The sequence below is a fragment of the Seriola aureovittata genome, chromosome 18 (assembly GCF_021018895.1).
Source record: "Seriola aureovittata isolate HTS-2021-v1 ecotype China chromosome 18, ASM2101889v1, whole genome shotgun sequence".
NCBI classification, from domain to species: Eukaryota; Metazoa; Chordata; class Actinopteri; order Carangiformes; family Carangidae; genus Seriola; species Seriola aureovittata.
Window position 1 is genome coordinate 16,441,654 of NC_079381.1, and position 16,012 is coordinate 16,457,665.

Below are 16,012 nucleotides of genomic sequence, written 5' to 3' on the forward strand. Positions count from 1 at the left end.
TGTCAGTGGGCAAAGTAGCTAATCTAAACACCCAGGGGAGAGAGAGAGACCTCTCCCCTCCCACCCCTCCTTCACCCTCCATTCCTTCACTTTACAGCACTGTTCCAGTCTTGCACCCATGATGAAAACATCCTCTCAGCCGTTATATATTTCACTGCGGCTCTCCCCTTCCCTCTCTCCCCCCTCTGCGTCCCTCGTGAGCTCTCTATTCCCCTGCTCCCCCAGAACGACACGGGCCAGTGCCTTGCTACTTCTCCCTGCACTCTTCCCATCCCTCCCTCCCTCTCTCTAACCACTCTCCTCCCTTTCACCCCTTGCTCCATTCTGTGTGCCAGACGACCTCACCAGAGCGGCAGACAATCTAGAAGTAGGCAAACAAGATATACATGCTGTCTTCAGATGACATTCAAAGTCTAAATGTTAATCCACCTGCTGCCTCATCGTGTCTTCTTCTTTTTCGCACTCCTCTTTCTTCCTCCTGCAGATGCTCTCTTCATCCACATCTTCTTCTGTCCTCTGTTCTGTTTTTGTGTTTTTCCATTTAAACACCTCTTTCTTTAGATGTGAGATTTTATCCCAGACGCAGCAGTAGTCAATCCTGCCTTAATCCTCTTAATCCCCCCCCACCACCATCAATTTTTATTTATTCCCCCTTTATCACAGCTGTGTGGTCCCGCCCCTTCCTTTATTTCTCACTTTAATTCCCACTTCCCAGCCAGCATGGACCCCCTCCTTGTCTTTGACATTTTGGCTTTTTTGCTTTTAAAACATTTTAAATGTCATAAGTGGGCTCATGAAGGCCATCATTAATGATGTTGCTTCCAGACCCCTGGATCTCAATATGGGGGTAATTAGTGTGCGACCGCTCTGCTTATTAAACGACAGGCATTGGGGTTTGTTGTTGCTTTGATTAAACAAACCCAGACTTCCACCTATGAAAGATACTTTATTTAGCATGGCTGAGAAGAGTGACTTTTTTCCAATAATGCTGTTGGCTCCTGCATCATCTTTTTTTTTTCTTACCTAAGCTTCTCTTTGCTACTGCTAACGCTTGCTATTACTTTTCTATATGTGTGTGTATCTCCCCCTTTTGCTGGCTTGTTGTTTAAGTGTCAAATACCATGGCGATGTCCTTGGAAGTGTATGAAAGGCGTGTGTCGTTGTTTTTGAGTGTGTGTGGTATGTTTATTTTAGATGGTGTGAGTGAATTTTCTATTGGATCCATTCAAGGCTGCATATTTTGTGCATGTCTGTGTACATGCAGGCCTTCAGCATAGTTGTACAATTCTGTGAGAATATAAACCGCTCATGTCTCCAGTTCACCTCAGTCCACAACAATAGGAGGGACACTCTGGAAAAATATGAGAAGCAGATTGAGTTGTTCTGACTGTTAATAAAGCTTCAGTTTAACCTGCTGTATAACGTCTTTACAAGTGCACATTAAGCATTAACCCATATTAACCCCAACACTTTTACAACACTGACACAGTTCACTACCCTTCACTTTCAAACCAAATTAACATATTCTCCTCTACTTTTGGCAGATAAAAGAAATTCATGAATTTGTTTAATGTGTTTTTCAACAGCTTTTTGGCTTTAAGTACTCAAAGCACCACAAGGTTAATATGTGTGCCACCTACAAAAACTCCCCATCAGAGAGATAGTAAAGATGTTAATGGTGGTTACCTCTGCAGCTGATGAATTTATGAAACACTTAAATATCCACCTACCTACTGCCTACATAGAAGTTGTATTAAACATTTATGAAAGCTTATCTGTCGATGTATTTTCCAAACTAAATCTGCATATGTCTGTGTGTCTTTCTCTTTCTACCCCTCCCCACAGAGGGATTTCTCCCGTCGCGAGGAGCTACAGCAGTCAGATGTGGAGAGGTGGTTGGGTTTCATCACCTTCTTGTGTGAGGTGTTTGGCACCATGAGGAGCAGCTCCGGAGAGCCATTCAGGGTGCTGGTGTGTCCAATCTACACCTGCCTACGAGAGGTCTGTATCCAGATCTGCACCTTTATGATCAAAGTATGTCAATAACCAATCAAACAACATCATCCATGTGTCCACTAGTAAGAGGAAAGCGTCCAGCTCTGTTTGTACATCTTGTCTGTTCAGATCGATACACGCACCAAACCAGAGTTTCCTGTTTTTGGCCAGACCTAGTCTAGACTTGAGACACCACATTGGGGTTTGGTTTGTGGTGCAAACAGTCGGGACACTATCAGTTCCAGGAAAATACGTGACCCCAGGTTCAGTTCCCATCAGCTGGTCATGCTTTGTTAAGCACACCATGGAAACCATACAGAGTAGCTGTAGCAGACATACCACAATACAGAAGTGGTTAATGACAGATGGAATATTGAAAGGGGAAGCGCATAGGGATGTGGGGGGGGGGGGTGGGGGGGGGGGGCAGTTGGTGCGCAGGAAGTTTACTGATTGCACGACAGGTAGAAAAGGGGGAGGGAAGCGACAGAATCTGGGAGTGAAAATTGTTTTTAATATGTAGTTTAGAGCATTACAGTAGAAATAATGACAGGGTTGAGGCACGTGGCAGGTGCTTTTACAGCCCACGTCCACACCTCTGCCGGCCCGACGCTCAACACACACCCTGTGTCTCACTACCAAAATACAATCACACACTACTAATGCCATCCACACCCTGTCTGAGTGTATGCCTAGGGCATTATCACAGTTTGTTTAAATGCTCGGCGACATGAACAAGGGTGTGGGGTAACCAGTCAAAGAGAACACACCTCCATATTCCAGCATCAGCAGTGTCATGTTTAGCTTTGGGATGCTTGAAGTCTGAACATAACTGTGAACAATGTGGAAATATTTGTATAATTATGTGTGTGTGTGTGTGTGTGTGTGTGTGTGTGTGTGTGTGTGTGTGTGTGTGTGTGTGTGTGTGTGTGTGTGTGTGTGTGTGTGTGTGTGTGTGTGTGTGTGTGCTCATGTGGTTGTTCAACAATCTATTTCCCAGAGCCATTGTTCCTATTTTTTATCCATCTGCTGTTTTGACTATCCTGCTGTAACATGTCAGACTCAGACTACAAGCCATGTGCCATAATGTTTGCGTGTGTCTGCGTGCATGTTGTGCAGGCATATGTCCTTGCATGTGTGTGTATGGCAGTGCGTTTTGTAGTGGCTGTCTTCTGTAGATATAGCCTGCAGAACAGTATTAGGTAACAACTGAGGTGTGTCAGAGTGTGTGTTTGTGTGTTTGAGTGCACATGACAGCATTATGCATAGACAGAGTTGATGAGCAGTGATCTTATTCATTCATGACTGACAGGCTATTATATTCCTGTCCTCTGATGGTCGAACTGTTTCACACAAACCAATGGTGTTTTTTTTTTATATGCCACAATCCACATATAAATGCAGTACATGATATAATCCTTGACTAATTCTGCATTGAAGGCAGCCTTAAAATGAATCATTATTTATTCCCTTACACCTCATGGTCAGGAGCCAGAATTTTTTTTTTTTTTAATCTTGTGTTTTAATATTATTATTATTATTACTATTATTATTTATGCCCAACAAGCTGTAAACTGAAATATTTTCAGTTGATATGGCAAACATGTTAACAGTTGCATTTTACACATCCAGCGGACAGAGCAACATTAACATTAATTCGGAGTCTGGTTTCTGGCCACCTGGTGACCATCATTCACTCCTGTTTGGCTCTGTTTTTGGCCTCTACCATCTCCTAAGGAAAATATCTGGCGCTTTAACTTTGCCGCCTGCTGGGCAGGTAGTGCACAGTGGGTTTATATATTTATTTATTTTAATTTTTGGGCATTTTTGCCTTTATTCAGATAGGACAGTGGGAGATACACAGGAAAATCAGCGGGGGTAAAGAGAGAGAGAGTGGGGATGGCATGCAGCAAAAGGCTGTGGGTCGGACTCGTATCCATGGCCGCTGCGATTAGGACTATATGATACGCACTCTACCAGGTCGGTTTATTAATGTTCTGTTAAACACCCAGCTGCCTCTAGATATGATGCTCACAAGAGTGCTGAACCTGAACCAAAACAATGACTGATGCAAAAATACTCAGTAGGGGGAACTGCAGAGTGGGATGATTATTCTGTGTAGGTTCATCGCCACGACCAACTCTTTTCACATTACACACAGGCATTTGATCCATTATTTATATAATACTATAATATAATATTGATTTGAGAATCTTTAACCCTCTTAAGCCCGTGGGAGCGTATACGCTTCCAAATTTCATATTGTCCGTAGAGCAACATTGCTCCGCGACCTTTTGGGCTTGAGACATGTAATTTTTTTTCTCCTTAAAAGTACACGATCGGCGCTTTCTATCAAGCCCCTGATCATCCGTGTGTCATCACCGTAGGTCATCACTGACTTCGATAGAGACACTAATATTAAAAGTTATGCAACATTTGGAGTAGTTTTGCCGTTTTTCTGGCACATTGCTGCTTGTGTGTTTATTCAGCGCTGCCCCCTATGTATGACGGCACCGCAAATGGGGGAAGAAAATAAAATCAAAATGTTTATTTTTTACTATTTACTTACACAACTATTATTTCAAAAATATTACATAAGCCCACACAACAACATAACTACATACCAAAGCCTCTTTAATAAGAAGAGGCCTTTTTTTCTGGGTACCTGCCGCGACCCCAGAAAAGACGCTGTATCTTTCATCATGTTAAAACAACCAAAGCTCTCTGGAGCCCAGGGTAGAAAAAGAAGAAAGGGAGAGGAGGAAAAACAGGAAAAAGACAGAGGTACAGTAACATGATGAAATAAATAGTCTATTGCATTTGTAGTTACTGATGTTGTTGGAGCAGAGTATTAACTTGCTAGCTTACTTTTGTAGTAATAGTAACGTGGTTTGCTAATCAATAAATAGCCCGAGTTAACGTCAGTTAATGTTACTCCCACCTTAAATTCAACAGGGAAATTGGAAATATTAACGTTTTGCCCATTCAGGTGTCGTTTTCACCTGCGGGCTGTGTCATACATTTTCATTGACATCTGGTTAGCCAGCGTTTGCCCTGCTTGTAATAGTCACACAAAGTTACTAAACTGAAATGAAATTGTTCATTTATGCTGTGTGCCATCTTCATTTACTCCTAGTCAGTAACCTCTAGGCTGATATCTACATGTATAATCTTCAATCTTCTTTATCTGTGAAAAGAAAGGTAACACTTGTGAGATTCATCAACAATCAACACTTTTATTTTCGCCTAACAAAAATGACACTTTCAGAGTGAATATCCCTTTGTAATTATGCAGGGCCAGCCCAAAACCTCTACTATACCATACTACAACATCTGAACATTACACGTCTCAAAATTGATATTGATCTAGGTGAAATCTCCAAATTTACCATCCAACCCCTAAATAAAAAGTTCTAAACACACACATAATAATAAAATTCAAACATATCTGATATATAAAATACATATAGACAGTCTGTGTCAGTACTAGATTCACCTACCAAATGGAGACAAAAACCATGTAATCACCTAATCGCTTGGGTAGGGACACTGTGCAGGGGCACTATCCGTCCCCCTTGGCAGACACACAACACAGACGGCTGGATCGACTCTATGAAAGCGAGACACTAGCGGATTGTCCACACCAGACAAAATTCGCCCATGTGTGCTGTAGAACACATTGTGCAGCTACATTATGCATATTGCATTTGCAGTTAATAGTTTTTTTGTTTGTGCAATAATTTTTTATGTATTCATTGATTTCTTTAATATCTTATTTTGTGCAATAATTTAATTTATGTCACTTGTTTCTAAAACGTTTTTTATTTTGTGGATTATTTTCTATTTAAAAGAAAACAATCTTGAAGACAAAGCTATGAAGTTTCTGTGTGAGTTTATGAACGTTGGTAGTGAAACTGAATGCGATGCAAGGGGGTGCCAGCTAAAATCTTGCCTAGGGCACCAAATTGGTCGGCCGGCACTGTGTTTTATTGATCGATTCTGATCCGCATTCTTTGTCGGTGACGTTTAGCGTCATGTGACTGAATCAGACATTCCTATTGGCTCCAGTGGGTGACATCACAGCCAATCAGAGTGTCTGATTCAGAGGCTTGTCATATATTTAGTGCAGCAGAGGATTTGGAGCAGGAAAAAAACGCTCTTAAATACTGCCCCAGAGAATAAGCATATCTCATAAACAGATAAAGATAGAAACTTCAAATCACCTCTAGAACGACTCAAACAAACAAGAACAATTTTAAGTGTGGAATTTTTTATTTATTTATTTATGAATTAATGAATTTATTTATTTTTATTTATTTACTTTCTTTATTATGGTTTACAATTTTTTTTTTATATCTATAAAATAAGGAAAAATTCAAGGTTTTTTTTTGTTGTTTTATGGGCTATTGACCTATTATACTGTACAGAAGTCTTTTAGTGACATTCATCATTAGCTGAGGTTATTCTGATTCTTAATATGTGTAGCACTTGGTGAAACTGTTAAAAATGGCAATTTCATTAGGAAAAATACAAAGGTATTTTAAAAAAAAAAAAAAAAAGAAGTTAAGTTGTGGGCCTCAGCGAAGATTGTTCTGCAAATCAAATTGGCATTTTTTTTGTTGGGGGTAGGTCTCCCTATGGAAAATTTATGAAGCAAATTTTCTCTTTCTTCTGCTTGTTTATTAGGCTTGCTTCTGCTTCAACATGTTGCTGTGGTTACATAGGTTGTTAAGAAACTTTGTGGTGGATGTATAAATTTAGAACAGTGATTGAGCCAAACAACATGTGCTTGAAACAGTTGAAATACACCTACTCTGGCCTCTATCAGAAGTTCATTTTTACCCAGACCATGGTACAAAAATATATAAAACATAGCCTGTGCTAAACTGCAGAGACAAAAAGAAATGAATTCGTGTTAAAATATCTTAGCTTAAAAAAGATAAAAGGGAACTAACAAAAATGTCCATCTTAAGGACGAACAGTCCTGCACGCTGTCTAATAGTCCTGGAAAATCAGGGGGCGGGTTCCAGGACACTTATTAATTATCTATAATATAAAACCGTCTTTTATTGAAGCAAATGACCTGCATCTGTCCCACAGAGGACTTCATCAGGATATTGGTTTGCAGTTGCACACTGCAGAAAGCATGTACTTACACTGTCTGGTGGTGACATCAGAAGCTATTTATATTGTGCCTTGCTCTCCCTTTTTGAAAGACAGCATGGGCCCTCACAACCCAGAGTCAATGAGTAAGAATATTTATTTATTCTGAGTATCAATCAGCTTTAAGTGTGTTATATTGTACTTTTTGTTTTGTTAGTTTTGTTTAGTAGGTCTTTTTGTTAAGGACCTACTAAAATTCAGTACTGATGCAACACAAATAGAGTAATCTTATGTAATGTAACTCAGGGAAGTGCTGCTCCTGACGCTAGAACTGCTGTTGCTATGCAACAATGTGGAACCCGGTTAAAGTTGAAGTAGTCATAATCTTGATGAAAAATGTTTTTCTCTAATCCTCTCTTTTTTTTTTTAGTCAGCAGGCTGATGACAGGTTTCAACACATACAAACATAGATGCATTGAGTAATGAAGTCAAACTGAAGGTAGATAAAGCCTCAGCACACCATTTAATTAAATGAGAATGTTTTTCTCGTTGACTTCACCAAGTCACTCAAGGTGTTGTTGTCATGTTGGGTGCGTTTCTTCTTATCAGTGCTACAAGAGGATCACGGCTGTCCTAGTTTTTGTTGCTTTTAATGTTCCTGATCAAATGTCTTTTGAATGAAAATAGTGTAAATGGAAATGACACAGAATCTTGAGGTTTCCCAGTGCAGCGAGCTTTGATTCTTCATGATGTAACTAACCAGAGATTTGGCTCACTGTTTTCAGCTTCTGTAGAGAGACTGTGAGTTAAGCAGTCTCAGAGAAACACTTTCTTCTGCAGATGTTCCTTTTCTACTTATATTAGAGTAGGAACAATAGGAGCGCTATCACATTGGAGAACAGTTGAAGAACAGAAAAAACAGCTGTTGCGATGGATAGGAGAGCAGATAATAGATACAGTAAGTATAGATTAGACCATTTTAAACATATTGAGGAAAACTTCAGCCTCAGCTCCCCGGAGAACTCATTATGAGCTAATCCTGCATGTCACACTTTTCTCCTACACTGGAAGCGACGAGACTTGTGTTCCCACATCAAACAGCTACACTGTCACACACCCGTCTAAGCATACTGAGGAGCTGACGTCTGCACAACCGCTGGGCCTGAATGATAGGTACCATTAATCTTACAGGATCCTAGCATCAGATGGTGCTGCTTTCTGTTTCTTTTTCAGTAATAAAGATTCAGACAGTGTTTCCATGACAGTGTTTTTCTTGGAGCTCTTTCTTACAGCATGCATTTAGGGGTACTCCACTCTGTGTATGGAGTTCTGCTAAAAATGTTCAAATCAAACACAGACATCGGCTGGGTTATTTGGCATGTTTGCAAACGTCAAGGAGAGCTGCAGGTTCAGGTGATAGTTCTCTGTAGGTTCATCACTACGAGTGACTTTAACACTGACTTCACATTATTGTCATTGATTATTATCAAAAATATATTAAAAAAAATATCACATATAGACCATTAAAGTCACACTTCAATCTTGCTCGTAAACACGTTGGTTTCCTGTGTATTCACTGCATCATCTCACTTACTGTTTCCATAACTATGTGCCTGTACCCTGCATTTATACCTTATTTACCTCATTGTGCAGCAGGTCTACACTTCCAATGCTTAATTAGGCATTACTCCAGCAAAAACAACCTCCCCCTGTTAACAACCTGTTACTTCCTTCCCTCCTTCAGGTTAATTAAAGTGCCACTTTGGAAACAGACTTTTAAGAAATAAAATGGCCTCAGATCTGAAAAAGGGAGTGTTTAATCTATAATCTGACAGTAAATGCCCATAGTTGTAACATAGCAGGTTCTGACTCTATCGCTCTGCCTCCCTTTGTTGCCATCCCTCCCTGCATTGTTAAAAAGTGGCAGTTGTATGCCCATCTGTGCATGGGGCCAGCATGAGGGGAAAAGCCAGCTAACATGTTTACCAGCTCTACTGTTTGTTTTTGGCTACACTGTGTGTGTACATTATGTGCGCGTGTGTGTGTGTATGTGTGTGTGTGGAGATATACAATGTGCATAAAGCAAGCCTTGATGTGTGATGATCAGCCAGCTTGGCAGGATGAAAGCCTGGTCTGTTGTCTTCCAAGATTTAAAATGTTAATGTAGAAAATATTTACAATCGGGATTAGGTCGTTCTCTCTTTTTTTCCCCTTCTCTGGTGAACTGATTAACACATGCAAACACTTGCATTTGCTTAATCTCCCTGTGTGGCCTGTGCCCAAATATAAATATATTTATACATCTGCTGGCCTTGTTAGATTTTGGTCACTATGCTGGACCTGTTGTTGATACTACATTTGTATTTCTCTTAGTTTATTTTATTCTGTGCAGCTCTTTGCTTTGCTCTATATTCACATAGTGTCTGTTCTTGTCCCCTGTAGCTGTTAGAGTCCACAGATGTTAAGGAAGACGCAGTCCTCTGCTGCTCCATGGAGGTATGTACCCCACCCCACCACACCACCACACACAAACCTAAAAACAAGTCTTAACCCTCAAACAGCCCTTTGAAGGTCTGTCCCTATGTGTGGACCGACCAAAATGTCCAGTTCAACAAATTCTAACAACATACCTATTTAAACCCATGAAGCCCATGTTTTATTTTAATCCACAATAGTGTAGTGTAGTAACTGTGCACAGCCATCTCAAACACATACAGTCCAGTATTTAGACAGTTACACATTTTTTCAGGCTCTGTGCTTTGGCAGATTCAATTTGAAATAAAATAATGGATTATACATTAAAGTGCCAAGTCTCAGCTTTAACGTCAGTATTGAAAAAGATATGGAGGTCTGCACTGTATCTTTGATATTCTAAAGCAGTTTATGTTCTGACCATCCCTGCCACTCTCCTCAGGTTTATGAATAATAAAGAAATGCTGGAGAATTTAAGTAGAATTATAGATAAAATTGTACGAGAGCAGAATACATTGTAAAATAACAGAAAGCACAAAGACAGGTGAGCTCTGGTCAGAAAACAGTTTCCGGATGCTCACAAACACAACTCCAACCTTTGCAACCTTGATTATTTACCAGCAGGCCCTCACACACACAGCTCTATGGCCAGAGGGTGTGTGAACCTCTGCTGTCCGACTGTATCCACAGAAACAAGGTGCCAGACGTTGTGTCTTGCTCTCAGTGAGGGACCCACACACTTTCTCTGACCTCCTGCCTCCTCACTGACTCCCTCCCTCCCTCTATCCCTTTTTATCCACCAGTTGCAGAGCGCTGGGCGTCTCCTGGAAGAGCAGCTGCCAGAGATGATGACAGAACTCCTAGCAGCCGTCAGGGACAAGATGCTTTGTCCGGCCGAATCTCAGCTGACCCGCTCTCTCCTTATGGAGGTCATCGAGCTGCATGCACACCGCTGGAGCCCCCTGGAGGCTCTCACCACCCAGTACTACAACCGTACCATCCAAAAGCTCACCACCACTGCCTAGGTGCCAGCTCCCCCGGGAGGAGAAGAGACATTTTCCAGTTGCGCAACAGTCCGCTCTTCTCGTTTTACCACGAAACAGAAAGTTAATGACAATGTCACTCTCGAAACAAATATATGCTTCACGTGGTAACTGTACAAATTCGATAATTTCTCCAAGATAAGTGACCACTGCCACAAACAAACCACACGCCCGCCACCGGGCAGGTAGCTCTCAGCTACCCTGGCAACACTACATGTGACATTAAAACAATGACAAGCCTATCTGACACAAATTTCAGAAAACACTAGTGAATAGGTGGCCAGTAGGGGCGTGCTTGGCCACACAGAGTGTGGGAGCTTGCCTGGATGTGGCTGATGAGGGGTAAAGGAGGGAACAGACAAGAGAGGGGGGGGTCACACAGGGGAGAGGAGGAGAGGGCAGCAGCCTATCCGTAGGGAATAGAGAGATCTGTGCCCAAAGATGAATGGAGGGGGGGAGGAAGGGGGGTGATCAGGGCAGTGCGTGTCAGTCTCTTCATTGTGTTCATTTGCCCCGCCACCCTCCCTTTCCCTCGGTCTCTTTCTCCTTCCCCCACCTCTGTCTCTCTGTCAGCCCCTGGGGTCTGTGTGGCTGATAAAAGAGGAGGAGGAGGAGGAGGCAGGCAGTAGACACGGTGCTGTCTGTCTGGGCTGTCTGCCTCGCCGGGCCAGGGGACCAGGTCAAAGGGTCTCGTTGTGTAGCTCCCCAGCTCCCACTGCTCCTCCCTGCCTTTGTCTCCTCAACCCCCCCACACCCCCAGCAGAAGCCTTTTTGTGGGGATGAGACAGCAGGCCTGCTGGGCTGGCCTGGGCTGAGGATAAGGATCAGGCTGGCTAGAGTAGGGTGGCAGATGGCTACTTGAGCCCTTGTGAGACGACACACTCCTAACACACCCCTCTGGCACCCCAGTTCCCTGCTCCCCAAGCTCGGGCCGGTGTTACCAATAGAGGCAGCAGAAGTGTTGTGGTGGGGGGTCAGGAATAAAAAAAGCATTAAAACAGACACTGCTGTCTGATAATTCTTTTGTTTTTGTCCTACAAGGGAATGTCTCTTCTCCTCTGTTATGCCGTGCATGTCCATGCTTTGTTAACACCATCATTGATATTATTATTATATTATTATATTATTTTTGTAATCATTTATTGTTTTTGTTATTGTCATTTCATTTTGAATTCTTGTTTTTGTGATAAAATGTATGTATGAGATAATGTAGTGGTAGGCCTTATTGCACAGGTTTGATTTGTTTTGCACTGTTTTGAGGCAATTTGCTTTAAGAAAAATTCAAAATAAGCAAAAGTTTGAATTTGAATCAGTGCTTGTGGTATAATATGAAAATCTCAGTAGTGAGAGAAATGGGTTGAGCCTAGTGAGGGATTTTAGGATGTTTTAATGGACTAGTGGCCTTGTCAATTATCCATTTTTATAGGAGCTCTCTTGTTTTGGGGTCTGCAGGGCCTGTTGCAGCAGGGAGCATGCTGAGGACTAAACAGTTGGACTTATTCACATTGTTCTGTTGCTCAAGAAAAGAACACATTTGAAGATGAAAAAAGTGATGTGATGTAAAAAAAAAAAAAAAAAAAGAAAAGAAAAAAAAAGCATGGCACAGAGAAACAGAAGTGGAATGCTTCTTTAAAATTTTCTCTTACTCAAGCCATTCTTTGCAGTGGACATTTTGCAAGTGTTTAATATCAACTGTATTTGATCTTGCTTTGTTTTTGAGAAAAATGACAACTATTAACCTGTGTATTTGAAGATGACAATGATGAAAAGCAGAAAATCTTATCGTATGACCTCATTAGCTTCTCATATGTGTCCCTTATTCCAGCTAACGTGTGTACTATGATATTGACGTACCAAGCCAATCATGTACCATTTGTAAATGGGCTCTATATATAATCCTCATACAGTATATCTACAAGTATTTTAAAACATTGAAACAAAGGGGAGTAGTGCAACAGAGATGTTGCACATGACCATGGCTAGAAGTTGGCCTTTCCCATGCATTTCTATCAGGAACTAACTCATTGCTTGGGAGCACACACACGCACACACACACACACACACACGAACATGCATACACATACTTAGTTTCCCATTGAATCTCTGTGGGCAGTTATAAGTGTTTTTATATTATTTTCTCTGTCTTGCATCAAGAATTAAGATCCTGTGTGGTAGAAACACACCCCAGAAGATTAGTTAGATGAGAAGGGTGATTTAAAGCTCACAAATGTTTTTGGAGGTGCAGCCTAATTATCTGTAAGTATGTGTCTGCTTAAGATGTGATTTGTTATACTGTCTTTTTTTTTTGTCTTTTGTTGTCCTTATTTTATTTCTAGGTTTCTATTTAAATTATATTTAGCTCATTTATATATATAATTTTCCCCTTGTGGTGGGTTTTCAAGACATCTGAAACTGTTGTGATACCTAGCTTGCTGGCAAGTGTGTAAGTGTGGTATTACTGTGTTTTAGTTTGTGAAAAGAAAAAGAAACCCATTGGTCAGTTTCCATTATGCAAAGAGTGGCTCCCTCTCACAGCAGATGGGTGCAGGTGGGGATCGCCCTCCCCTCGTCTGTGGCGCTGGAGCCTCCCCACCCCGCGTGCCCTTAGACCCCATTGCTCGGGTCACATGACTCACTCGACGATTGAATGAGACGCACCTTCATTTGCATATTCTCATGAATATTGAAAAAAAAAATTAGGCTCCGGTCGGAACACAGACAAGCTGTACATTGGCAATAGTGGGTCATCTGTGAGCTCTTGTTTGTTTTGTTTTTCTAAGCAATTGAAAAATAAACTAACAGGAAAAAATAAAAAAATGTGATGGAACAAACTGGTGTGTTTTTTTTTTTGTCTGATCACTTATCAGCACAGTCTGTTGGGAATCAACTGTGGTATAATGAAGATACATCAACATCACAAAAAAACACAATGGCGCACACACTGTTTCCTCTGCCATTACCAGATAGACTGCGTAACTAATCTTGGCACCACAGTAGGTCATTATACTACCAATTCATACATGTCCACACTGGAGGCTCCTCATTTACATGTCTTCGCCTTTACAACGTGACACAATAAACAGACCACACTTCAGAATTTTAACAGCACCATGTGTGCGTTTGTGTGCGAGTGCTACAGCACGTCCTTGGCCACTGATTTGCCTTTGGTTAGCCCTGACACATGCCTGGGGCTCTGTGACTGTGGGGATCCCAACAGGAGCTCTCAGTGCTGGGGTTGCCTCCCCACTGAGGACCCCCATCCCTAGAACCTACAGAACGTCCTTCAGCACTCGTCCACATCAATCAACACAATCCCTGGTGTCTGAATATTCAAATGCATTTGACAGAGTTAAACAATATGAATTTGCCATCAACACCATGAGAAGCTTTGTTTTCTTATTCTCTGTTGTGTCCTTGACAGAGATGGATTTATGACGATGGTTTTCGTTTCATTTAGAGTCACAACACATGTAAGCTTCTCTTTTTAACACAATACAAACAGGGACAATGGGGAAGACATTACACAATAAGAGAGCAACTCATGCAGCAAAGCCAGTGTGAAGACAGAAAGAAAATTTATTCAACTCCTGTAGTGGAAAAAAGAGCGGGAGAAGAGTAAGTGGGAAGAAATGGTGACAGACGAAGTGAAATAAATGTAGGAGGAGATGAAGCAAGAAAAAAGTGTGTACACATATATATAGAAATGACTCAATCTTGGGACAGTATAGGGGGAAGCCTATTGAGAAAAAGAAGAAAGAAGTGGAAGAAAGACAGAGTCGGCCCTGGCTGACAATTAGCATCACGGTTAATTTACCTCTGTGCAGTGAAAACAGACATGTTAGCCCTCAGGGATAACATCTTGTTGGCTGGCTATGCTGTTGGAGCCTACACTGTCAAGATACAGTAGCTGAATCTCTCATTTAGAATCAGATTAGATTACAAAAAGATGGTGTTATTTGTCTGCAAGTGACAAATTACTAGACTGGAAGAGGAGATTTATAAACTGATGAGTGAAAGAAAGAACTGTTGGCTACATGGATACAGGTACAGGCTATATCTTGACAATGGTTAAACATACGTACTAGAACGCAAAGGATTACTGGATTCATCAATCAAAATAAAATTATACTGCAACTATTAGATTATAATTTTGAATGTAAAGGCCAAACATTTACTGGTTCTCTGCTTCTTATATGAGGATCTGTTGACTCTTATTTAGTATATCTAACAGTAAATGAATATCTTTGGGCTTTTGACTGTAGTGTTGCAAAGTGGGAGGATCTGCTGTTTTTGTCCCAGTGTGTATTCCAATTTTTTAAAAACAATATCCTTAATGTTATGCAGCTTTTTGAGAAATCATGTTTTGTCCATCAGCTGATACTACTACAATACCCATGAGTCTGAGCAATTTTTGCTTTGGAAAAGTCAGAGGCAGATTCAAAATGCTTTGTCATTGAAGTTGTAAATAAAACATGGTGATAGGTGCTGAATTCATCCAAATTTGAGCCAGAATACACAAGTCAACTGATTTAAACTGCGGGTTGTATTATCTGTTGTTTCAACACTGTAGCCTGTAGCTTCAGCTGGTTATAAGGGCGCACATAACAGCATTTTTTTTCGTCCCTACCAATATTTGAGTGAACTTGTTGGCACTTTGTTTGGAGTGAAGTCATATTAGATCATTCCAATGTACCCTTCAAGAGGGTGTTTCCAAGACAACCAATTTAGGCTAGCTAACATTTGATTGACTGAAAGGGCGGGGCTATCTGAAGGCTCACGTCATGTGAGAATATCAAAGTGGTACCTAACGTAACCAGAAAAATGTACACTGATGTTATTTAACCATGTTATCTAGCATTAACTGGTGAACTAACCCTGACTTCTGTCTTCTGTAGGCTAGTTGCTAGTAGGATTAAAAATAAAATGTTGGATATATCAAAATATGAGTTCAATTTCTTTCATAAAAAATCATAGCCATGAATACTATCACTTTGTTATGCCTTACGTTATGCTATGACAGTTTTATGCCTAACCCCTAACCCTCTATACAATTTATGAGGCATCACAATGAAGCAGTGGTTAGACTTGTTGCCTACTTCTCACAGTCCAAAGATATATGCATTAGATTTATGGCGACTAATACTTTACTAGAATATGACATTTTATGCCTCATTATACTATGACGTTTTTTTTTATTTTTATGCCTTACTATACTATGAAGTTTTTCTCACTTTATAGGCATTAATATACTATGAAATCTGTATACCGTACCATGTTATGACAGTTTTGGATGTTTTTATGCCATTTTTTTCATTTTTTTTTGCCATATTATACTATGTCGTTTTTTTCATTTTTTTTTTCCATACTATACTTTGTCGTTTTTTTCACTTATTAGGCCTTAA

The 16,012-nt window shown here is 40.7% G+C and overlaps 1 protein-coding gene across 5 annotated transcripts in view; it reads left to right on the forward strand.

Annotated features, from left to right (window-relative positions):
- The window catches only part of ctif (CBP80/20-dependent translation initiation factor), a 54,682-nt gene extending 41,241 nt beyond the window's left edge, over positions 1–13,441 (forward strand). For all 5 annotated transcript variants that reach the window (XM_056403431.1, XM_056403433.1, XM_056403432.1 and 2 more), the window contains 3 exons: positions 1,846–2,001; positions 9,538–9,591; positions 10,371–13,441. In XM_056403431.1, coding sequence (XP_056259406.1) covers positions 1,846–2,001; positions 9,538–9,591; positions 10,371–10,592 — 432 coding nt within the window. In that variant the 3' untranslated portion in view covers positions 10,593–13,441. The remainder of the gene's footprint in view (positions 1–1,845; positions 2,002–9,537; positions 9,592–10,370) is intronic.
- Positions 13,442–16,012: the final 2,571 nt, after the last annotated feature.